Consider the following 25463-nt stretch of genomic DNA (forward strand, 5'->3'; position numbering starts at 1 on the left):
AAGCATTTGGTTCTCAGTGCTGCAGTAAGAAGAGTGATTATAAAGAAATGATGTGTAAAATAGTCGTCTTTAGTTTGCAGTTAACTTTTCCAGGCTTCTGTCAATGGCCAGCTGAGGGAAAAATAATGTTGATCCCCAAAATGTATTTTGTTATAGTTAATTGCCTACTTACATTTTTTGCAGAGTTAAAAGAAATTCTTCTATCTTGTCTTGTATTTCTACAGTGGAAGTTTTTAGGAAATGTTTACATTTAATAGAAACCGTGGCACTTTTTCAGCATCTGGATACGAAGTTGTGGTAGGGCACTTTGAAATTTTACTAAACATGGAAACTATTCTTGCAGTGAAATTGATTTAAAAAAAAAAAGGTAAATTAATTGTTCAAAGTCATTTTGGGGCAACGGGAAGAAGCCTAGATTTGTTTCCTCTCCTAGATTGTTAGCATGGTTAAGAAGCTGAAAAAAAGCCAAGATAACTGATGGTGCTTGTGTTGTAGATCTTCTGTTTATTGCCCAATGTGAAGTTGAACACAGGGTTTTACTGAGAGTATGTATCTGCTTGCACATCTTGCTGTACTGGTTAAATATGTTACTATCTCAAGTGCTCATCATTTTCAAAAAGCTGATGTAGCGCAACCATCCATGGAGTTCTGCGAAATAAATTGTTTGAATGGGCTTGCATCTGGTTCAGGCAAAATCAGCCAGGCTAATTAAAACTGCTGAAGCTAACCTGCCTGACCTTTCATGAAATGAATTGGGAAGCTCTTAGGTATGTGCTCGGCCAGCAGAACTGCAAGGCGAAAAGCAAGTTGGTGCAGGAAGGGGGATGGGGATAGTGACATTTTGACTCAGCTCGTGTGCGCTCAGAAACTGATCTTTTGCATGTAGGAATCCCTCTTGTTCTCGTGGAAGAGACAGTCTCTCCCCAATTTGTGTTTGTCCTTAGCAATGCACAAATGTTTATAGGAAGCAATGCAGGGAGTCATTAGAAATGTGCTTTGTACAATGTCTCCTTAAACTGCAGGCTGGTGGTGCGCTGGAATGCGGGGATATCTTTGTGGCCGTTTCCTTCATCAGTCTGATTCTTTTGAAAGCATCTTATTCTGCTTGTATTTTCCATACTAGAGGTTTACAGAAAAATGTTTATACTACAGCTTCAAACATGTACTGAAATGCTAGAAAACCTAAAGAATTTCTGTGGATTCCGTATATTAAGATCAGATGTGGGAATGTCACATTGAATATCTGCTCTACAAAACTCAGATGATTTTAGTGGAAAATAAGAATCTGAAATGGTATGTGCCTAGCAGCAAAATAAAAAAGCCGGGGGAAGGGAATGGACAGAGAGAATTATATAATGGGCCAGAATTGCACCTCGGTGGTTACAAGTCCCATTTCTCCGCTGTACTGACAGAGGAAGTAATTACTGCATTTATGTCTTTTTCAGTGACATGACACTGGTTTCTAAAGCAAAGTGGAGTGTTTGAGAGGAGCCCGCAACGCGAGCAATGCAGTAATGCATCTGATTGAAACGTCCTGTGGGCTGAGGCAGTTTCAGCTGCAGGGCAGTTTGAACAAAAAAGTTTTTTAAAGTCTGTAACCACACTTTGTATGTTTATAATTTTTCAATAATAATTAATTATCTGACAACTGAAACTTGGCTTTCGTTGATTTTTTTATTACTCTAAAAGTTAGCCTAGAATATAAATAGCATTAAGATTAGCAATCTGACTGAAGCTAATGGGAAGTACATAAGCAGAATATTGAATATAAAGTATTATTTTGCATAAGACAGCTTATTTCATCTTGAGTCAAAACAAATGGATTTCCTGATTAAGGCTAATGGTCACTGAAGCAAAACTTAATTACTTTAGTAGAAAGTTAAAATTCTGTAGGTATTATCGTGTTGACTCGTGCTCAGCAGACATTAAACGGACATTGTTTAAATTAGTGTGTGGGCATGTGCATGTCTGTGTGTGTCAGTATCTAAAGGGAACATGACCTTTGTGTTTGGGAAACCACAGAACATCAGCGACAGTAACCAGTATAATCTTGCTTTAGGGCAGGAGGGCTTTGGCAGCCCTGGCCAAGTGTGCCGCATCGGCTGCAAATGGTGAGGAACAACCTGTTCGTGACTCTTCTACCTCATCTGTAACGAGTAATAAAAACCCGCCGCTTCTGTTGCGGGTTGCTCTTGGCTCCCGCTGGCTCAGGGCCTGCTCCGGTGAAGGGAAGTGGGGCGGGAGCAAGCCCCGGCAGCCTTCAAAGCAGGTTGTACGTTCCAAATGAGGTTTACGTAAACTGCGGCTAACTGTTCCATGCTTGGGAAGAAAGCCTTTAACTTTGGAAGTTATGAATCGCTGGCAAATCCGAACTGAAAATGCTTAGTTTAAGATTTTGTGGCTGGCAGTTTCATGTCAGATGATGGCATTTTGTTCCTGTCCAAAACTGCTAAGAGAATAGTTAGTAGCAGGTGATCCTGCATCGAAAGAGAGAAGAGCGTTCTTTCTTACAGATGTAACTGTATTCAGAAAAGAATATTTCTGTGGAATACTGATGGTCTCTGGAAAGCTTATGAGAAGCATGTACCTGAAAGAGAGAACTTGTGAAGAAAGGAGCAGTTGTCTACTTAGTCGATACAAAGGCTCGGGTTTTTTTTGGGTTTTTTTTTTTTTACCTACAGTATTGTAATTTGAGCTGTATCCTTCTCCTTAAAGAATGTTGTTCCTTGAAGATCCAAAGCTTTTTTGAGGTGTGTGAAGATTACCGGTCTCTTCTGTCTCCAGTTTGGCTTTCTCCTACAGTAATTAGAGGCAGCTTATCCAAACTGATGTCAAACTATTTTTGTCCTTTGAGTTTGTCTGGAATCCTCATTCTCCTACAGGAACAACGTGGAGGCTGGAACAACAATCCAAAAGTTTTTATGCTTTTCTAACGCGGTATCATTCTTCATCTGCATGACATTAGTCTTAATTCATGTGAGACCATCTGTGAGTCTTGTAGTTCTTTCTGAACAAGGCTGGTTTTGTAAGGGCTGAAGATCACTCCATTTCTAATTGCAGTAGTGGCTCATTATTTCTTATTTTGTCACTTCAGAACGGATTATTAGGATAATGAGATAAATTAGGATACAGACTTCAGTTTACGTTAACCAAACTTTTTAAGCTTTACAGTTTATAAAAAGTAGAGGATGTTGATTTAAAGATCAATACGGCCTAGAATGTGCCATGACAGTGTTTTTTAAATGCTGTTAAAAATGGACCTGAGAGAATGAAATTCATTTTTTTCATTTATAATTATTTTATTTGAAAAGACCACTCACTGAAAGTGTTTTTAAATGTGTAATGATTCAGCTGTAATAATCTTTCATATGCTTTTTCTTAGTGGTAGAAGTAGAGAGGTCTACATCACTTGCATTACAATGTGGATTAGAAGTATACTGGTGAAATTGCATTAGGGTTCTGCCATGAGTGCTACTGTAGAGAATTTAAATGGCATTTAGTCAGGTTCACTTATGTTCACTTTATTATGTTCACTTTTGGAAACATATAGCTTTCTAGTTTGTCAGTTTTCTAGCGCTTCAATCGCCATACTGTTTGCTTTGGAGCAGCCACAGTTAGGGTTTTTTTATATACTAGTGCTCTTTTCAATTAGTAAGTAACACTGATTTTCTTTTTAAAAAATATTGCATTCCAGCATTCTCATTACATGCTTTTGGTTAGTTTTGTGTTCTTTGGATAAGGTGATGTCAGAGATTGTCAGTATCTAAGCCTCAGAATAGTGATTTTCTTTTTTATGCATTAGAAACTTCCACTGGAATAATTTGACATGCATCTTTCTTCTCTTATAGCCCTGTTCTCTGTTTCTCAAGCTGTTACACATACATCCAGAAGCTTTTTCTGGTACCTTAGAATGGTTAGTTCCCTGGGTTTTTGGAGCGGGGTCTCACACACCCCTTGTTTTAATGCAGAGCGCTGGCAAACAGCTTGTGATGTTGTGGTCAGATTTTTTTTGAGCTTCAAGTCTGCTTGACGTTGGTCTTCCAAACATGAGATTGTGCTTTTTCTTTCTGTAAATTTGTGTCTGTTAAACTAATAGACCAATGTAGACAAAGCTGACTTAGTTCAAAGCTGGTTGAGTCCTCACACTGCTACCCTGGCCTCAGCGTGGCTCTGAGCTAGAACTGAGGCAGCGTTACCGATTATTTATTTATTTCTGCTGTCTCTCACCTGTCAGCAGTCGGTGCTTTAGAAACTTAATCCTTTTGAATCAAGTATTGCAGCAAGTCTGGTATGAAACATTTGTGATGAAGAGCCAAAATGTTATATATGTGTTAATTGTTAGTAATTAATGACTATCCAACTAATTTGAAAATGACTAATTTTCAGTGGTAAATTTGCAAAGACAAAACCAAAACCAAGGAGAGCAAAATTAAGATAGGTGATTCAGACTGGCACTTCAATCTCAGCAGATGCCACTGTGTCAAAAAAGGTCAGCTGTTGAGTGAAGTGTACAATTAACTCTTTTTTTCCTTTTCTGTACTTCCTCAAAATCTCTTACATAGAGGTAAAATTATTGCTTCTGACAAATGGGATTGTAGAATCATTCAAATGGAAGAGACCTCAGGTGTAGTCCAAGCTCCTGCTCGCAGCAGGATTAGCACTGAACTTGGTCAACATTGCCTAAAGCTTTGTCAAGTTGGATCTGTTTATTTCTTATTTTTGTGATTAAGAAAAAGCAGTTAGTTGTCAATCTTTATTCTTGTATCGGAGATATCAATATCCATGGAAAGAAAAGCATTTAAACAATTAATTAACCTTTTCTGAAATACGAAATTAATCTTTGAAAATACTCACTGATGCATGAATTTTGTGAAATATGGAAAGCATATGATGCAACGTACAAAGACTGTTTTATAACTGAATATTTTTGGGTTTAGAGCCTCGATGAATATGAAGATGACGAAGCAGGGCAGAAGGAGCGCAAGAAGGAGGATGCTATTACCCAACAGAATACGATACAAAATGAAAGTTCCAGTGCAGATACCTCTGGCTCGTACTTACTACAGGTGAGTTCTTAACACTTGCTCATTTTGATATTTTACTCAGTTTTAAAATTCATACCACCTTCTTTGTACTCCTAATTAATAGTAGATTATAACCTATATGGAAACAAACATGAAGTTCAGGAGTTGTCACATTACTAAAAATAAAGTATGAGGTTCCATTCCCCAAACTCAACACATTGAAACCCGATTCTGACAACAGAATCCTCTATTTTTCTAGGGGTTATGAAGGTAGCAGTGTTGAAGTTTTCCATAAAACTTACTATTTAATGATAGGAAGAGAAATCTGGAGATTCAAGTGAAAAAAAGCTTTAGAATATTCAATTAATGGGATGTAAACTTTTCAAATCAGGACCCAATTTCCTAATTTAATTTATTGTCAAGTAACAAACTTCTAATTACTGATTCTAGGAATTCTTTTGAGGAAAACACCCCTTGCCTCTGTGAAACCTCTTCTCCCTTTTTTTTTGTTTGTTGTCCAGTCACCTTGCTACAGGTTACACTCAGTCCTGCAGCACCTCCCTACCGATAAACCTTGCCAGTTATGCCCAGTACACCCCTCATCCATACTATGCTACCTGTGGCAAGTGTTCTATCTTTTTTCTTTTGTGCCCTTAGTCTCTTTAACCAATCTTGTTTGTCCTCCTATTACCTAAGGACATGTGCAAACCCAGGCCTGAGTCCATCTCTCTCTGCCTATTGACTCTTAACAGTGGCAATAGCACATACAGAAGGAGGAACAAATACCAACAGAGCAAGCACATGGTGATAGTTTTTAAAGCATCTATAACCAGAGAGAAGACGTCACTGAATTTAGCGGGTCTGGATGCACTTTCTTTCTAAAATTTTTCCCAGTCTTTCATATGCTCATGGATGTGTTTAACATTGAGAAGAGCCTATGGCAAAGAGGTCTACAGCTTAATTACCTGGAATGTGAAGAACAGTCTCCTTTTGTTTAAGTTGAACCTGTCACTTGCCATCTGTTTCCATGTGATTTCAGCAAGGTGTCCCAGTGGAAGACGTGGGGAACAACTGCTTCCTCTTTCTGTGACCTAGTGCTGCAGAGGGAGCGTGGCCCCTCTCAGCTGCCTCTTCTCCAGGCTGAAGAATTCTGTTTTATTTAGTTGTTCCTTGTACAGGAGATATTCAGTAACATACTGTACTTTTTCTGGTTTGACTATATTTTATTTGGGATCAGGAAACAGAACTGAAGAGTTCAGTACAGCATGCTGTTGTAAAGTGGTTTAATGGAGTTTTTTGTTTCGTTCTCTGTTTCTTTTCTGACAATTCCTGATATCTGCCTGTTTGTCTGCTGAGCACCGAGTTTACTATTTTTGTTGTATGTGTATAACTTAACATTTTGGCATTATCTGTGAGTGATAACAGCATGCTTGAGATGGATGCATATGTAAATTTAGAAGTATGTTTACCTTTTTGTCTCACTTTGTGCTTATGTACCCTAATTTTCATCTCCTGTTTCACCTCCCAGCCACTCCTGATAGAGAAATCCTGCATGTTTTCACATTTGACCTTCATCTTCTCTGTTCTGAGTAGCATCTGTAGACACCTCCTTCCTGAATACATCGAAAAGCACAGGTCCCAGAGCAAATTCCCATGGAACTTTTTTGGATACTCCATCCACTGTAAAAGCTGCCCATCAGGGCCCACCATTATTTCCTATCTTTTCACCAGTGATTTATTCGTGGAAGGACATTAACTCCACATGCCAGTGTGGCTTAATTTCTTTAAGAGGCTTTGGGAAATGCCTTTTTGAAACTCAGTAGGCTGCCAACCAGCTTTCTCTTGTGGACATTTTTTGACTTAAAAAGCTGCACTAGATTTGTGAAGTGTCACTGTGTTACGAATGCCCTGGCGACTCTTTCACACTATATCATATTTACTCACTTATTCACTAATTGTTTTAGACTTATTAGCACCACTTTATTCAGTATAAATATCAAGCTTAATGGTCTATAGTTCTCTTCTCTACTCTAGAATCTTCTTAAAGATAGCGATTATGTTAGTCACTGGTACAAGGGCAGCTTAAACTAAGAGATTATATACAATCTTGTGTAGTTCAGGTGTTATATTTTTCAGTATCATCAGTAGCTCCTTCAGAGCTTAAGGAGTTAATAACTTCTCATTCTGGCAACTAGGTTTTTTTTTTTTCATTTTGTTAATTTGTTTTTAATTTCTACCAGCACTTCTGTTTGAAACAGACCCTTTGAGTCTTCCATGAAGAAGTGCTCTGATGGGAGATCCTTACCATGCTTTTCCGTGATGAACACCAACAAAAATATTTCTGCAGAGAAACTGTTTCCTCTGAGCACGCCTCTTATAACTTGATCTATTGTCTTTGCAGATACTTTGGCAGGAATCCTCATTCATTTTTCCAAGTTGTTTGTTAGACTCTTTCTTATTGTGTTCACTCTGTTTTAACTTCAACAAATACTCTGAAAGTTGTCACTTTTAGTTTCCACTAGTGGTATTATTACATAACGCTTTGGCTGTATTCCCATGCCCCCCCTTTTTTTTTTTTTTTTAATCCATATTTTTCTATTCTGCTTGACCAGCAATCTCAGTTTCTATTTACCAGGCTGTCTGTATTAATTGTATCCTACACAGTTCCAAGTTTGTCACCTCCGTATTCAAACAGGCACTACTTCTTTGTTGACAGAGCCCAGCAGGGGTGTCCTGTCACTGACAATACAGAAGAGAGTCCCAGGCCTCAGATCTGGCAAAGACCCAGGATGGCACATGTACAGAACAGATGGAACCTTAGAAAGTTGTAGCTGCTCAGACTTAATCAGTTTATTACTGACTGTGTCAACTCGCTTTTTATTAGAAGACTTACAACTTGCCCAATTTGGACAGAATTTGACAGCAGTGTTATTTCAGCTGTGATGACTTAGTTTCCTTTTGATTCTACTCTGTGCAACAGTTAAGCCTAATTCTGTTCTTAAAAGTAGAATTTATGTTTTAGATCTTATAATTTGGTCAATTCTAGTTGCCATTGACCAATATCTGTTCTAGTTCTACCTACTAAGCAGAATACATTTCTGTAGTTACAAATGTGTTCACTGGTTTGTCCATTCTGTTAATCATTTTATGAAATTGGTAAATAAATAATTACTGTGATAATTTTACAGGAAAAAAGACAATCAATATTGATTTAATGTACGATGCATAAATATGTTGCTGAATAATGTTTTGTTTCCAATCCTTAACCTGATCTTTCAGTTGTATTTTAACGTTGTCAGAAGATGCTGTTATTCTTCTCATGGGCAAAATGCAGTTTTTGAAAACTGGCTGAATTTGAAGTCCTTGATCCAAAGCACTGAGATACGTGATTTGTTTACGAATAGATGTAAAAGTATACGAGGCCTGAGAGTATTTTTCCTGAAGCAGAACTACTTGGCTGAAATCACATTCTCAAATACAAGTCTTACGAGGAGAGGCTGAGGGAGCTGGGGTTGTTCAGTCTGGGGAAGAGGAGACTGAGGGGAGACCTTATCGCTCTCTACAACTACCTGAAAGGAGGCTCTAGAGAGGCGGGGGTCGGTCTCTTCTCCCAAGTTACAGATGATAGGACAAGGGGTAATGGCCTCAAGTTACGCCAGGGGAAGTTCAGGTTAGATATTAGGAAATATTTCTTTACTGAAAGGGTTATCAGGCATTGGAATGGGCTGCCCAGGGAGATGGTTGAGGCACCATCCCTGGAGGTATTCAAGAGAGGAGTTGACATGGTGCTCAGGGATATGGATTAGTGTTGGGTGGTGTGGTGGTGTGTGTGTGGGTTGTGTGTGGTGTGTTGTGTGTGTGGGGGGGTTTTTTGGTGGTTTTTTTTTTTTTTTTTTCATTGGTTGGACTAGATGATCTTAAAGGGTCCCTTCCAACCTAGGTGATTCTGTGATTCTGTGAATTATTTTATGTTGGAAATATGGAAGATAATAGGTCTGGCAACATTATAAACATTGAAAAACAATTACAGTCACAACTTAACTTTTGCAAAAGATAGTGTGGAAAGCCCCACCTCACCAGATGAAACAACTAAATCCACTCCCAAACACAAAACAAGCATTACACCTGGCTCTGACTTCCTTGCTTGATTTGTCTCCTGCTTTTAATGCTGCGTTTCAGTGGTTCTCGGCTTGTGGGTCACTGTGCTGTGGACTACTCACTGATGCACATGGGAACGCAGGCTAAGAGTAATATGTATTGAAGCTTAGAACTCTTTAAAATAAGCTAAACATTTGTAATGCTAAGGATAAGAATAATTAAAGTTAACTACTTTTAAGTTACTAAAGTTACCATTTTAGGAATCAGTGAAGCCTAGCAATGATATAAATCTAGCTCTTGCTTAGTAGCAATTGTAAAATTGAAACTAGTGCAGAACTATTTGATAGCAATGGCTTCCTTGCAGTTGGACAGAAATTATGTTCAGGGTAATGAACATCTTTTTTCATAATTGAAGATTATGTACTCAGTATAAAGATAATATGCATCAAAAAACCTACAAGATTTGACTGGAAAAATGATTAGCTTACTGATGATTTTTTTAAGTCTCTTAGAAGACCAGCTGAATTCCAGAAAGTGGAAAAATGCTACTATTATGCCAATACTCAAAACCAGTAAGCATATACAAGGCCTTGTGCACCAACAAGAAATTCAAGAAATTTTAAGATGTTGAATCTTCCCAAATTATTTTATGCAAGATACAACTTTGTAAGATACATTTGAGACAGTTAGGCATCTGCACTGAATCACAGTCAACCCTAGGCAAATATGTTAGACAAAAAATGTCACTTCATTTGTGGCACTGAACCTTCTCTTTATGTTATATGTTGTATCCTGTTCTTGAAATAAATTCGAATTATGTGGATTCGTAGACAGGCTAAAGCTTGACCTTAGTACTGAATTCCTGTTGAGCTATTAATCCAAGACAACAAAAGGAGAAGTTGCTCTCATTTTCAACTCATGACACCAAGTTCCATACGCCGTAGTATCTTGGATTGCTCTCACTCCTCTCTGTAGCAGCAATGCAGCTTGTTCTCTGCAGGAGATTAGTTTGTGATAGATGCTTGGATAATCATTCTGTTCAGTGTAGCAATTAGCTAATACCTTTGTTGATTGGAGGTGAGGATAGGATGAAATGTCTACATAGTTGTGGATGCCCCGTCCCTGGAGGTATTCAAGGCCAGGCTGGATGGGGCTTTGAGCAACCTGCTCTAGTGGGAGGTGTCCCTGCCCGTGGCAGGGGGGTTGGAACTACGATGATCTTTAAGGTCCCTTCCAACCTGAACCATTCTGTGATAATCAGCATTCTCCTTGTGGTATAATTATAAAATTGTGCCACAGCAGATTGGGTTCATCGCACTTAACTCCAGTAGTGAATAGGTTGGATGTCTGGTGAAGTCATCTAAACTTATTAGCTTGACCATTTAATTATGACCTGTGCATTTAGTCATAAGTCCTCCAAGAGTCTCTGAAAATTGAAGGAAAACCACGTCTAATCTTTTTTTAACCTTTTGTTCTAAAAAAGCTTAACGTTTCACCAGAACATTGCAGGCAATTTCTAAAAGGACCGCAGTCCAAAGATACTCCCACGGAAGTGCTCTGGTGCAGTTCAGATTGCTTAAATACCATCCTTTACTTTAGATGTGACCCAACACGTTGAAATTTTCTGAGGCAGTGAGACAAAGCATTACAAAGCTGTAAATGTTTAATAGAGGCACCTTATAAGCTATGCTGAAAGCAGTAAATAAAATAAAATTAGGGAATAAAAGTCTAGTGACTTCTTAGCTGTGTGACAAACTGCAAGGAATGCAGGGGACTGAGCTATTATGCGTGTCTCCGTTAGGACACACACCTGCAAACCTGCTCGACACAAGCTTCCCCAGTTTTGTACTTGAATCTTATGCCAAGAGTGTGCTGCCAATAAGCTTCTCAACTCGCATTGCAGTTTATACCTGTCTATTTTGCATTTCCTGGCTTTTTATTTTGCGCAGCAGTGTAATGTCATACAGCATCGTTTTGCAATTACTCTCATTATACAAAGTATGTGGTAATGATAATCATATCTATTCATACATGACCACCGCTTTTCGAAGATTTTTTGAATCTAGGTTTCATGTAATTCTTGCAAAGCAGAACTCTGTGTGTGCATTCAAGAGTAATAGTTATTAAGTATAGTGTCAGGATGTTACTGGGTGTTAGTTTCTGTCCATAGAGAAAATGCAGTCATACTGCAGGGCATGCCCAAGTGTATTGAGGCCTGTGTTTTATTTTCTGTGCTATATTTCTTCAGATGTTAGGCCAGGGATTATTTTACATAATAATGTGATCATAATATTGGTATAAGTAAAATTAAAATACAGAAATATGTAAATTAGGAGGATCTGTGTTTGAGTATATGAAGTTGTATGTAATTCTGCATCAGGTTGTGACACTCTAATATTTGAGAGTTAATTACCGGATAATACTCAACTTGGGCTTTCTATTTGCAGATTAAGAATCTGATCCACTTCATAGAGGTAGTATGGAAAGAGTCATTAGTACTCGCAAAGCACTTAAGCAATAATAGTGAATGCAATAGAAAGACTCGTGAGGAAATCTTACTGTATGTCTAACAATGTTCCCATAAAAATGGGTTAAAAAGTATTCAAATTCAATGTTGTTTAAGTATTAAAATATCACTTAATTTTAAAAATATATTTGTGTCTAAATTCAGTCTTGTGTGTGCAGTGTTTTTAAAGTAAGTGACATCAGTTGCAGGGAATTTGCTGACCTGTACAGTTCAGGACATGAACCAGGTGCTTCAGAGGTTTGACTGCCATGGTTGGTGTGGCTTGGGAGACCTAAATTATTCCTGTATAAGGAACACAGCAATTCCATCTTTCCATGATCATGTATGATCAGGCCATCACTCAAATAGTATCTAGCAATATGGGCTTGTATCCAGAGCAGTTTGACTATGTTACTGGCAGTGAATAAGGCATGGTGGCCACTTCGTGAAAAACAAGTGAACGCAAAATACTGAACGCTGCTTGCTGAGTGCTCTTCTTCGAGTTCCACCTAAGAGATCTTGTGGAAAAATACATCATGTGGCGGTGTCAGGAAAGCAGTATCATGATGCATGTTGTTGTAGGAATTTGAGTGAAAGTTGCGTTAAGTCAACAGCATTCTGACCCATTCTGAATTGGTGACTTTGCAGTCTTAGTTTTCTTTAAATGCTTTTCTGCCTATATTATTGGAGGCTGGAAAAAAGCCCACCCCATGTATTACTTTTTTAATTAATCCGCAAGGTAACTTCTCCGAGTTTAGGAGTAGTAATGTTGCATGATGGTCTCATTTGATATAACTGGAGGCTTTAAAGACAGTGAGTGAGTTGTTCTGCAAAAATGAGATTGCTAGTTTTTAGTTAAACTTTGTGTGTGTGTGTGTTTTAATAGAAACTGAGTTTTGAAACAGTGGAGTCTGGATTTCTCAGCCGAATGGGCTGTGCAATAGACATTGTTGTAGCAGCATAGGTTTCTCTGCCAAAATCCTCTTCCTCTCCTCTTATGTGAGCAAATTTAGTATATGTGTGCCTATGCGTAGTGCTGCTGATCCATGCATGTTCAGTGGGGTTTACGTTCCCAAAGGATCTGCATGTGCTCAGCAAATCTGATTCAACTATATGGTGTGTGCGCTATCTGATACTGCTGCTTTCGGAAAGTGCTTAGCAGGGAAATCACAGTCCCCTTTGCCCCTAAGAAATGGAGAAGCTGAGAGCTAGCAGTTACTAATGTCAGACCCAGAGGGAAAGCGGGTGGCTGTAAACTGGCTACGAGCCAGATGAAGTTGTTTGGCCAGCGATGGGTAGCCTTGAGGGTGCAGGTTGGGCATCCCTACTTTGAGTCATCTGGCTTCCGCTCTTGTAGGGAAATACTAATACACAGTTATCAACATATGGCAGTTGACAACTGATCAAAAAGAGAAATCTTTCCGTTTGTTTGTGGAAGGGATCATTAGTGTTTAGTACTTGGTCATTGTCAGCATAAATTTTATTACCTTTGACAAGCAAACTTTGCTTTTCTTAGAAAGAAATACAAAATTATGAACGTGTTTAACATCTGTGTTCAGTAAAGTTTAATTTGGTGGCTAAGTGGTTTAAGCTTAAAATTTTGTTTCAGGAATGCATTTCATTCCCAGTAAATAAAGTTAAATGTGCCAATGAAGTCTCTTATAATTGAACACTCGGTTTTGTGAGCCTCTGCACTGTTCATCACAGGACTTGCATGAAAACTAAAACTGATCGAAGCCTCAACCTGTGAAGACGAGGTGGTGTGGCGGCTTCTTACTCCTGCTTTAGGTTGGCTGCTGTGCCTGGGAACTGCAGGGGTTTCAGCACAGCCTGCTCTTCAGGTGCTTTCTAAATCCTTGTGCAGATCAAGGGGGAAGTAATGTGTGTACGTTGTGATTTCTTTCTTGTATTATCTCCTCAGTTCAGTTGTGATCATTCCATTAAGTTTTTTCCCCCCTTTCTTTACTTTTCTTCTCTTTTTTCTTATCTACAGATGTTGCTGCCATGTACTCAGCCTGTATGAGCAGGCATTTGTTTCATTCTTGCACTGTTTCTTTCACTAGTGAGTTCATCAAGTTATGCTCCAGAATTGTATAAGCAGGTCCATTAGTTGGTGTTATACACTGGTTTGTAGCTTTTATATGCCCAGAAGGAATAGAAAGCAGTTTCTCGAATTCCCAGCTAATGTTTTGAGCAGTCAGCAGGGGCCTCATATGAAGGAATTCATTTTCTTTGCCACTTTCCCATGCGCTTTCTTCTTTGGGCTGGCATCGCTTTTAACTCAGCTGAGTGCTGGTTTGAGAAGATTGTTTTATCTCTGAAAAAGTCAATATGGAAATTCTGTTCAGGTGTCAAAAATTATGTTATTTAAGCAGGTATCTCCTCCCAGTCTTCTTTTAAAATTTCTTGGGGAAAAGAAAAGGTGATCCCCTGGAGTATAATGATACAGTGCAGCTGAGGTTTCTGTGGGAAGAAGAGTCCTGTGGTAAAGACAAATTTATCGAAAAAGGAAGGACATCCTGCCATATCTGCTTGTACATATAGATGACACAGCTTGACTGATATCAAAAGCTTCTGTAAGATACTGTAATACTCCTGATTCTTGAACTCTTCTGCTATTCTATTCTACAGAGACAATTTTAGTTAATACTGCTTTCATTCCAGGAACGAGTCTGAAGCGTAGAAAATGAAGTTGTAAGTATTTGCAGGGTATGTACAAGGAGGAAGATGCTCTTTTGCAAGAACCTACATGGACCAAGGGGATCCCTGCTGAATGTCTTTATGCCAGGTGGAGAGGGGAGACAATTTACTGTTGCAGAAAGATGAGCAAAAATTTACACAGCTCTGCAGAAACAGACATAGTAATAGTTGTGAAACATTTTTATAAGGTGGATCATACATTCAGGTTATTCATACTAAGTTAGAGTATCATAGTGGTAGTTACTCAGATGTGCTTGTGCATTTAGAGGCTGCATATTCCTGCTCCATAGTGGTGTTGAGGATGTGGGGGGAGCCTGCTTCTCTACATCCTTATAGTCTGGTGTAATTAATGTGATGGCTCAGGAGGGAGGAGGAATCTGGAATTCAGAGTTGTTTGGTGGAGACAGTCTGACTAAGTTCAAACTGCTAAAAAGAGCAAGATCTGGGTGTGGGCTCAACCACTGCCCTGCTGATAGAGCCTATGGCTTAATTATTAGCAAGGTTTTCTGGCATGGCTTTGGTTCATGTTCCTTAGTGCTCTCCTGTATCATACTTGGGGACTGTTTGAGGAATGCTGTGCCAGAAACCAGTCCCCACATGTAGTAGGAACATCACAGCACCAGGTTTGGCTGCCTGTGTAGTGCTATGAGGACATTCCTAGCTTTTGCTAGCTCAGAAACAGCTGCATGCCCTTAATCAACACGCTGGGATGTGCAACACAGACCTAGGTTTCACACTATGAAAACACCACTTTGGGCTGTAGTTCAGACCTCACACTATTTCAGATGCTTTTAACGGGGAGTGGAGCCTACAGATTATTATTTCTTAGGGACACTACATGGGGCACGGAGGAGACCCACTGTCGAGTGCTTTGGAGTATGGATGTGGCGACTGTGTCACTTGGCTTTGGGGCCATAAAGTAGTTCCTGGCTTGCCAGCCTCCATTTACGCTTTTGTTAGTAGAAACTTGTCAGGCCCATTCTGCTGGTAAACTCACTGGGCCTCTCTTTTCTTGGAACCAGCACCTAGTAGAGGTGGGCAGGATGGTTCATTGTTTTAAACTGTTTCCACTGAAGAAGCTGGTTTTATCACAAGTTGTGTTTCTAATACATAGTGTGCAAACCACTGTGTTGACGAGTCAAGAAGCAGCTTGGCAAGCTTCTTGAGCAGCTCACCTCAAAGGTGAGGTTGAAAAAGTTATAATGATCTGTAAAATCTGAGACAAACCCCATAGAAAATAATTCTGAGAAATTGTGTTTTGTTTGTTTGTATGTGTGTAGACACAGGGTAGTGTGCTGTGAAGGGGCTGTGCACATCAGTCCATGCAGGATTTTATATTTACACATACTATAATGTACTTCAGCAAATTCTGTTTGTATTTTCACTGTCATCATCTCTACTCTGGGTTTCATATTGTGACTTAGCTCTTCTGTGACTTGAGACCCTGGAATTGTAGAATCATTTGGGTTGGAGAAGACCCTTAAGAACTGACACTACTCTCTTAATTTCTCTGAGCTGTAAAGGTTTGTGTCCATCTGAATTCTGTCTTTTAAGCTCTCCTGTTTCAGCATCAAGTTGTGTGCTTTAGATCCTGTGCTTTCTGCTTACATGTTGGAGGTGTTCTTTAGGTTTCTGGCAACGGATTGATTCTTTATTTTTTTATGACTGACTGACACATTGAATTTGGGAGCTTTGTGCAAGTGTTTCCAAGTTCCCTTTCTTTTCAGGGAATTTGAGGAGGCCTACATTTTCAGTTTATGACTATTCAACATTGGTCCATGAAGGTCATATATTGGATATAATCACTGTCTTTCTGATGATTTTTCCAGCTCTGCTCTCTCAGTGAGTTACCTGAGATCTAGTCAGGCTTTGTCAGCCTGATCTAATCAGCTCCTTCGTTGCTTTTGTTCTGAGTGCCCCGAACTCTTGTCCTGCTTGTACATGCTTGTGCTGGCTCTTTGGTGTCAAATATTGCTTGGGTGTAGAAATGGAGAATAACAAATAAAGAAAAAACTCTTCTTTATATATTTTAGTGAGTATTTCTTGTTTCCTTATTTTTGGGAGCTGTTTTCTTCTTGAAAACACTTCTTGATGACACTTGACTTCCCTGGGAGTTACTTGTTTTGCCTGCAGGTATTTCTTTAATTTTTTCCTCCCACCTAATGTCCTTGATAGATTTCTTCATAGGTGGGAATCGAGGATACTTACCTTCCTGTTAGATGCCTGATTTGATTCCTTAGACATTCTTGCAGTGTTTCTCCGTGGCCTCCTGGCTCTATGTAAACAGGGAGATGAGTCATAACTCCTTTGGCTTCACAGGGATAATACGTATCACTTCCACCCAGGCATTTTAGCATGCCTGTGTTAGTTCTTGTTTGAAGTCCTTACTAATTACATATTAATTAAAGGTAGTAGATGAGGCTGTAAAAAAAAATAAAAATGTTAAGGTTCACTTAAGTAAGTGAACAGAATTAAAGACACTTAACTTCTCCCTGACAGAAATTTGGTTTTGCAATCTTTTTTTTTCTGTTTCCCCTCTCCTTTGGGATTTAGCTCACTACATAGACTGATCACTAGGTGGAAATCATATTTTCATTGTATTTCTTTCATTTTCTCTCATGTTGTTGTCTCCATTTTCTGAGCAAATTTTCATCTGTAATTAATAATTTGGTTTTGTTTTGCTTTACAAGTAATAATTTTGAAATGTCTATGACATCGCAAACATACCATAGTCTTACTTAAAATCACATGACTGTTTATCAATCAGCATGAAAACAAAATGCTACAATCTAACAAGATACTATATAAAAATACTTATATGTAAGTATGTAATATATGTAATATAAATATAACATCCTTTCATCACCTTTAACATTCTGGGATTTTGTGTTATTAACATCTATTTTAAAACTGATTAAGAGATCCCTGTGAACTATAAGAACTAATAAACTTTAAAATCCTGCATTTGTTTGTATAAAAATACAAATAGATTTGTAAATCATATTGTCCAAGAAGTAGCCCAAAATGTTAGGCATTAGATTTAGTTCATAATGGTTTTTAGGCAAAAAACCACCATGAACTTGCATACTCTAATGGGTTTTTCTTCATACAAAACATTCATACTCTTGCAACTATGGAATTATGTAAGAACAGATAAAAACCCTTATGTTAAGATTTTGAAATTCTATTAACATGATATGAAATAAGTCTGACCTAAAATGTGCCACAGTTTAATAATTGGTGTACTAATATGTTTGATTTTTGTCCTTCACAATTGGACAAACAATAATTAGTTGGAATAGCTGGATTTTATCCTGTAAAGTAATTAGAGACAGATAATGTGTGTACTACAGAATACTTTTAGAACATGGTACAAATATATTTCAGTAGGTCAGGTCAGCATGAGCGTCTTTGCAGCAGACGTCGATGTTGCTGCTCTTGCTGCAGCCTGGCTGGCTGTTCTTCGAGGCACTCGACTGCCTTTGACCCACGCTTCCCCCTCGGCTGGGCTCAGAAAGGGACATGCCCCATGACTGCGGGGTGCTGTGCCCAGGCAGGCTGTGTCTGAGAATGTTTGAGTCACCGCAGGAGCCAGACGAAGCCAGTGCTGAGGCAGAGCTCATAGATACCCTCAGATCCTGGCAGGTTTTGGGAAGAACTGTTTATGCGTGGTTGTCTTCATTGCTCTTGATTTCCAGAAAAGCAAAACCAGCACATGAGCAGGCTCTGTGCACGTGCATGGTGGATGTGCAGTAGTTCACTGAGACTCTGCTCTGTCGGGTAAAGAGAACTGTGGTGTTTTCACCTAGGACATCGTTCACCCACAGTCCGGAAACACACACACACCCCACAGGATTTCCCTTTTGAAAAAAGGAATTGAATAGCTTTTCTCCCCAAAGGGTTGTATAGTCAAGAGGTAGAAGAGACTGCTTGGAACCTGTTTGAGATGCATGGATTTCATATGGGCTGCAGTGAAAGGGTCTGGGAAATTCAGTCTAGGGAACTGGTAACTTGTGGTGCTGTCCTAATTTGGTTTTAGGTTACTCTATGTCTGTAGAGGTGTCTTCTCTTTGGATCTGCCCTCTCTCTCTCCCTCCATGCTCCCAGATGTTTTACCAGATTAATTTACTTACTGGATTTACCTTTATATTTTCTCTTACGGCTTCCTTCCTAAAGAAAGCTTCATCCTTGTATAGGCTGTAGTGCCATTGCCTTTCTGCTTTTAAAAATGCTTATCTGAATCAATTATCCAGTATTTCAGAAATATGTGACCAGAGGGTATAATAACCTTAAATTTCCTCTCTTTTGTACAGGTAAAGAAACCAAATTTTTCTTTTCCCCCATGACGTTCTTTTTGTAGGTCTCTCTTGTCTGTATCATCTGCTTCGCACAGGAGAAGTTGTGCTGTATTGCTGGTCTGGAATTAAGTATCTGGCTGCCAAAATACCAAATAGTTCTGGCAATTCCATTTTAATCTCTAGAATGCAGTAATGTCTTTTTCTTGCTCAAAGTTTTATTCTGTTATGTGTTACTCATTATGGCATGTTTTAAAAAGAGCAGTTGGATGTAAATTAAACATGACTCTCCTAAAATGTGTTGGTTCCAACTTGACAGAGTACAAATCAAAGGAAGATCAAAATACGAAAAATTTTGTCAGGCCGTTTAAGAACAGTAGGTCAGCTTTTGTTTTTGTTTAATCTTACCAGGTTCCTGTTTCAGTTTATTTTGTAACTGATTAATAGGTGGTGATAACTTCATGCTTTCTTAACAGCTTTAGGTATAAAAGCTCATTTTCAGAATGACTGCATATAAAAGAGATTTATTGGGTGAGTAAAGAGTGTTTAAGGTCATCTCTAGGAAGTCCACACCAGGAAAAAATAAAATGTAATGAATGTCAGAAATAGACGTAAAATCTTGGCAGCTAGGAGAATAAGGGGAGGGAGTCTGGGATGGTTTTGTATGTGCAAGTAAACTGTCCAAGTAGTGATCTAGGAAGTGCACAGCTACAAGGGAAGCAAGTAGTTGAGTGATATAATTGCCACTGTAAACTTCTTGAAAGCACCTTAGAGTGCTTCTGGAAAGAATGGTTTCTGTAGAAATGAGTGGAGATTTCCCCCACCCCGAGTGGTGAACACATTTCCATTCAAAGTTGAATTAGTATTGCATTCCATAAAAAACATATCTAGAAATTTCCAAGTGGTTTAGAATCAGGAATGGAAGGTAACTGGTATCTCCGTGACTTTATTGCTCCTGAGAGGTGCTTGCTTTTGGGGAATGTTGATGGGAGGGGGAAGAAGTGTATTTCATCTTTCTTTCTCCTACTTTTCACACCTGCAGTTATTCCTTGTTTGTATTAGGATCAAAATTGCTTTTCAGTTGTTATCTCACTTTAATATCTGAATGAAACTTTGTCTCCATTGCAGAAGATATGTAACTGCCATTTCCAGGGAAATGGCAATGTAAGGTTGTATTGAATGTAACAGGAAAGTAGATGTAGTTAATCAAGACGTGACTCATGAAGGAGAATGGAGTTAACTTTATTGGTTGGGTGGAGATAGAATCTACCTGTTCCTTAACATGTAAAAAGGCAAGAAACCCCAGCAATAGACCTCCTTCCTCCCTGCAGTGAAGTTCTGTCTGCTCACATCTTGAAGAATGTATAGGAAACTTTGTAGGAAGCCCATATTTGGATTGCATATGGAAAAATTTAACCTTGCATGCCGCAGAAATATCGTTATGTAGTCATAATTTACACTAGTGTGTTGTCAGATTCTAAAACACTGCATGTATTCTATGTGCTAGTTTATATACCAGCGTACCCCAGCAGCCTTATTTGACCCACGCAATTCGCTTTAATTGTTTGCAAAACTTTTAAATTGTCTTTCAAGGGATTCCGGTGAACTGTTTTCATAGTCCAGCTGAGCCCAGAGTTTGTACGTGTTTAAAAACAATGTTTGTTAGTACATTTTAACTAGCGGATTTGTAATGATAGGGTCGGTTTAACATCTGGAAATCTTTGTCAGACACTTGTAAACACAGACGACTCTATTTATTTAAAGCCTGATGACCAGCTTGTTTATGTAATCTCTATATTGGCCAGATGAAATATCAAGATGAGCCAGGAGCAGAGAGGGGAGTTAGCAAACTTGCTTACATCCTGGTTTGACAGAAATTTAATGGGCAGTAAATGGTTTCATTAATATAAGTGGTCTCAGCTGCCTTTTCTGCCCTTACACATTCTTTCTCTTGCGCAGCAGGTGTGTGTGTGTTAGGCTGTGTGGGGAATCAGATGAAGGAGCTCATGTGGAATGAGACAAATCTTTGCTTTTTCCTTGGGTATTATCACTTAGATCACACTCTGTCATGCATTAATACGTGGCTGCGCAAACACTTCTGTAGACACGATGAAAAGGGAGCACGACTACTTTTCTGGAGCAATGCTGATGTATGTCATAGAATCATAGAATGGTTCGGGTTGGAAGGGACCTTAAAGATAGAGTTCCAACCCCCCTGACGTTCATAACGTGAGAACAGAAATAATGTATTTCCCTGGTTCTTGCATCATCACCTTAAAGGGATGATTGGTTTGCATTTACATTAGATAATCCAAAATGATAAAAGTCACAATTTACCAAATCTGCAGTATTAATTTGGTTATCAGACGAAATGGTTTTTATGCAAGAGATGTGTATTTTTAACTTTTTGTTCATAGTTAGTTTTAACTACAAAAATAGAACCCACTAATACTTGCTGTAGAAACGTCTGTTACAAAGGGCTAGTTAATTGGTTTTTTTAGTTTTAACAGCTGTCATTTGTAGCAAATGAGAGTATTTGCTGTGTACTTTGTCCCTGAGCATTTGTTTGCTTTCCCAGCTTTCTGTTTCTGAAAAACTGGCTTTTCTGAATAGTACTGCCAAACTTTTAGAAGTCTCCTGTTGAGATAAATGTACAAGTCTATGTTATATGAATTGCTTTACAGCTTATGTTTGCATTTACTATATGAAAGGTCTTAGCAAATGTGAGGGTATGCAATGCATACATTGCATCCCTTTGGTGTCTAGAGTAGAAAATAAGCATCCAAGATCCAGAGATTTTTTTTGTACAAGGGTACGTGTGCTTCACTACTAGACTGCAGTGTCACATGCAAATTCTTCTTCTCTTGTGAATTCTCCCTTTCACCATAAACAGAGGCTTATGTTCACCGGGAAGCATGGCCATAACCTCAAGGCTTCAGCATTTTCCTGAAAAAGAAGCTGATTTAAAAGTAAGAACTGGGAACCAGAGTTCCCACTTTATTGGCAGAGTTGTACGTACAGCCAGTTAGGCAAAATTTTGACCCAGTCACCTACGTGTTTCTCATTCTCCATCCAAGCTTAAAAAGAGAGTAGAACCACTTGGCTATCGCTAATGGGACAACCAGAATGTTTCTGTGACCATCACCATCAAGAGCTGTGACTGATACTACTGATACGGCATTTCAGTTTGCATATACAGTGAACAGGTATCTTAATGTATTAGATGAAACTACTTGAATCTCTTCACACGCATCAGAGTCAAATGACCATTGCTGACTGTTTTAAAGCTAAAAATCAGGCTGCTACAGTCCTCTCTGTGTAAAAATTCAGATTGGCAGGTCCCTAGATAACAGTATGAGAGGGCAGAATGAAATCCTCTGTAGCTGCCAGATGTTAGTGAGACTTAAACTCACTTAACTCACTAGCTGAGAAAAGAATGCAGATGGGAAAATCAGACGAGCAGAGTAGAAGCACAGAAAGAATCATTAAGGCTGGAAGGTATCTTGGGAAGTCTCTAGTCCAACCCTTACAGATGAAGGGTTTTGCTATATAGCAAATTGCTCAGGGCTGTGGCCAGTTGGATTTTTATTATCTCCATAATGGATAGAAACTCTATAACCTCACTAGGCAACTTGCTCCAGTGTTTAATCTCACAGTAAGAAAGTATTTTCTTATGTTTAAGTCTAATTTCTTGTATTTCAGTTTCTGTTCATTGCCTGTCATCCTTTCTCTGGGCACAGTGGAGTATGACTCCATCTTCTTTACCCCCTCAGGTGTTTATACACGTTGGCAAGATACCTCCTGAGCATTCTCTTCGCCAGGCTGAATATTCCCAGCACTTCCAGCTTCTCTTCAAGTGTCAGATGCTCCAAACCTTTAATCATCTGTGTGGCCTTTTGCTGGAGTCTCTCCAGTATGTCCTCCTCATGCTGAGAAGTGCAGAACTGTACCTGGCACTCCAGCTGTGGTCTCACCAGGGCTGAGCAGAGGGGAAGGATCACCTCCCTTGACCTGCTGGCAGCGCATCCTGAGGATGCCATTGGCCTTCTTTGCTGTAAGGGCACACTGATGGCTCGTGTTCAACTTGGTGTCCACCAGGACCCCCAGCTCCTTTTCTGCGCAGCAGCTTTCCAGCCAGTCCACAGCATGTACAAGTGCTTGGGATTATTCCTTCCCAGGTGCAAGACTTTGGATTTCCCTTCTTTTTGAGCTTCATGAGGTCTCTGTTAGCCCATTTTCCAGCCTGTCAATGTCCCTCTGTGTGGCAGCACAGACATCTGATGTATGATTAACTGCTCATCCAAGTTTTGTGTAGTCTGTGAACTTGCTAAGGGTGCACTTTGTCCTATCACTGGGGTCATTAAGGAAGATATTAAATAGTACTGGTGCCTGTATCAACCCCTAAGTGACTGGCATCCAGATGGACTTCATGCTGCTGTTCGTAACCCTTTGGGCCTGGCAGTCCAGTCACTTTTCGTTGCACCTCACAGTCTACTTACCTGATCCATATTTTAGCAGTTTGCCTATAGATATATTATGTGGGAAGGTGTTGAAAGCCTTGCTGAAATTGAGATAAATATCACCTGCTCTCCCTTCATCCACTAGGCCAGTCATCTTGTTGTAGAAGGCTGTTAGGTCAATGGGTGATGATTTCCCCTTCATATATCCATGCTGATCTCACCTTTTTGTTCTTCAGGATTTGTTCCATCCCCTACTCAAGGACTGTGGTAAGGACTGGGCTGGAGTCCCCTGGATCTTCCTTCATTTGGAGACAGGAGACATTTGGAGACATTTACCTCCTTCCAGTCCTCAGAAACCTCCCCCTACTGTCATGACCTTTCAAAAGATAACATACCCTTAGTAAACTTTAAAAATAGAATTGGTACCATTTAAAATTATGTATCCTTGCCCTTTTAGAGGTGAAATTATGTTGCTGCTTCATAGCTCTGAATTACTACTTTTCAGATGCTGTCATCAATGATAAAGTAGTTATCAGTGTTAAAACAGCAATTTTACATCACTTTGTGGGTTTCTTTAAATAATTCCCATAACTTAACTTTGTTGAATATTGTTCTTATGCTTATATTAGTGAAGGTGTAGCACATATTGCAAAAGCTGAAAATGCTTCATAAAATAAAATGCACTTTAAGATGAAGTTTCTGTAATACAAATATTTTTTGCCAACTTTATTTTCTCTAATAAAATATTACTTTTATCCTATTCGTTTAGCTTGTTTATTTACTTACAAAGATATTGTACTGATCCGTGGAGGTAGTGTAATGTTTTGTAGGATTTTCAGAGTGGATGGAATTTCTCTTGTACCTTGTTTTGAGAACTGATTTATTCCTTTGTCTGCAGTTAGTGTCATAAATACACAGAATTTCATGCTTTGCCATTATTTTTCCAGTGAAGGCAATTGTTCAGTTCATTAACTCCTTAAATAGTCTTTCCTGACTTTTTACCGAATGTTTGCTGATGCTTGGGGGGGGGGGGGGGGGGGGGTTGTCTATGACTAATAAAGTAATCGGTTCATGTTCTTACAACATCCTGAAAAATACTTGTGGATTTACTCTGTCTAATCTGAACCACTGTTTGCCAGTTGAAACATGTCTTAATTTTTCTGTGATCAGTCTGCTATTGGGAAGCTACGAGCATAGCATTATTGATGGTAATATATTCTTTCAGGTTTCCTCATTGGTACATAATGCATCGATGTTTTTTTCAGGGATTGTGTAACAATAAAGAGCCCTTTTCCCCCACTGTTCTTTTTGTTTCCATTTCCATCTTTACAGAGGCAGAATAAAAGTGTAATGAATTTTTTTCAAATTAAAACAGACAAACAAAAACACGAACACCCCCCCAAACCCTAAAAACACCCAAACAAAATGTAATCTTAGTGAAATCATCTTACTGCATTGTGGGAATCTGAAAAGTAATGAAATTCTTTGACTTAAGATAGAAAAAATATGGTAAAACTCATAATCTGCAAGTATTCCATGTATGCATCTTTGAAGGGCCAGATGCACAGCTCTTGTACTGTTGAACTCATATTTAAAATCTGTGCTCTTATTTAAAATGTATTCTGTTTCTTGCAATTTCAGTTAAGATCGTTTCCAAAGAGCTATCAAAGGAGATGCAGAGGAGTATTTTAAGTTTGTAGTCAGAATGCATTAAGCCTCTGCAGGTGCTTAGAAAGCAACGATCTAAAAATTGGTTTACTGTAGCTTGACAAGTCACTGACATTTGAGTGCAGACAACATCTGCCTGCAGACTTCTAGCCCACCTGCTTAACAGCAAATGCCAGGGGAGGACCTCTTCGGATAGCCTGAGAGAAACTGAGGTGAGCCAGGTTGCCACACCTGGGTTAGCATGGCAAAGAGCATACCTGTAGTTACCGTGACCCAGCTGATAGGTAATAAATTGATTGGGTCTCAACCCTGGCTACTTGCCGGCTTCAGTTTTTGTTCCATCCAGAAGGATAGCAGTGGTGCCAAAGAATCGGAACAGTTTTGCTCTGCTGCTCTTGGACAAGTAGATGAGCAGCTGTCAAAGCGTACAAGCGTTTTGTGTTAGTAGTGGTAGCGAAGGCGTATTGATGGCAGGGTGTATTCTGGTTTGGTAAGCTGCGTGCTCTGGATGCTGGGGAACTGAGTAGGTGCATCCAGTTTTAAGGTGTAACCAGAAGCTGTTGTTTAAGGGTTCTGGGCTGGTGTTCAGAACCAGTAACACGGTGGCAATAATCCTGGTATTCTGTCTATTCCTGACAGCAAAATAGTGCAAAACTGAGTTGTACAGCAGCTGTTTGAGGCACGGGCTTCTTGCTCTTAACTGCAGGCTTTG

At 39.2% G+C, this 25463-nt stretch overlaps 1 protein-coding gene across 1 annotated transcript in view; it reads left to right on the plus strand.

The window, feature by feature from the left end:
• PAWR (pro-apoptotic WT1 regulator) overlaps nt 1-25463 on the plus strand; it is a 79050-nt gene that overhangs the window by 36645 nt on the left and 16942 nt on the right. Inside the window, exon 2 of the mRNA XM_074168903.1 lies at nt 4938-5066. Coding sequence (XP_074025004.1) covers nt 4938-5066 — 129 coding nt within the window. The remainder of the gene's footprint in view (nt 1-4937; nt 5067-25463) is intronic.

The sequence above is a fragment of the Numenius arquata genome, chromosome 2 (assembly GCF_964106895.1).
Source record: "Numenius arquata chromosome 2, bNumArq3.hap1.1, whole genome shotgun sequence".
NCBI classification, from domain to species: domain Eukaryota; kingdom Metazoa; phylum Chordata; class Aves; order Charadriiformes; family Scolopacidae; genus Numenius; species Numenius arquata.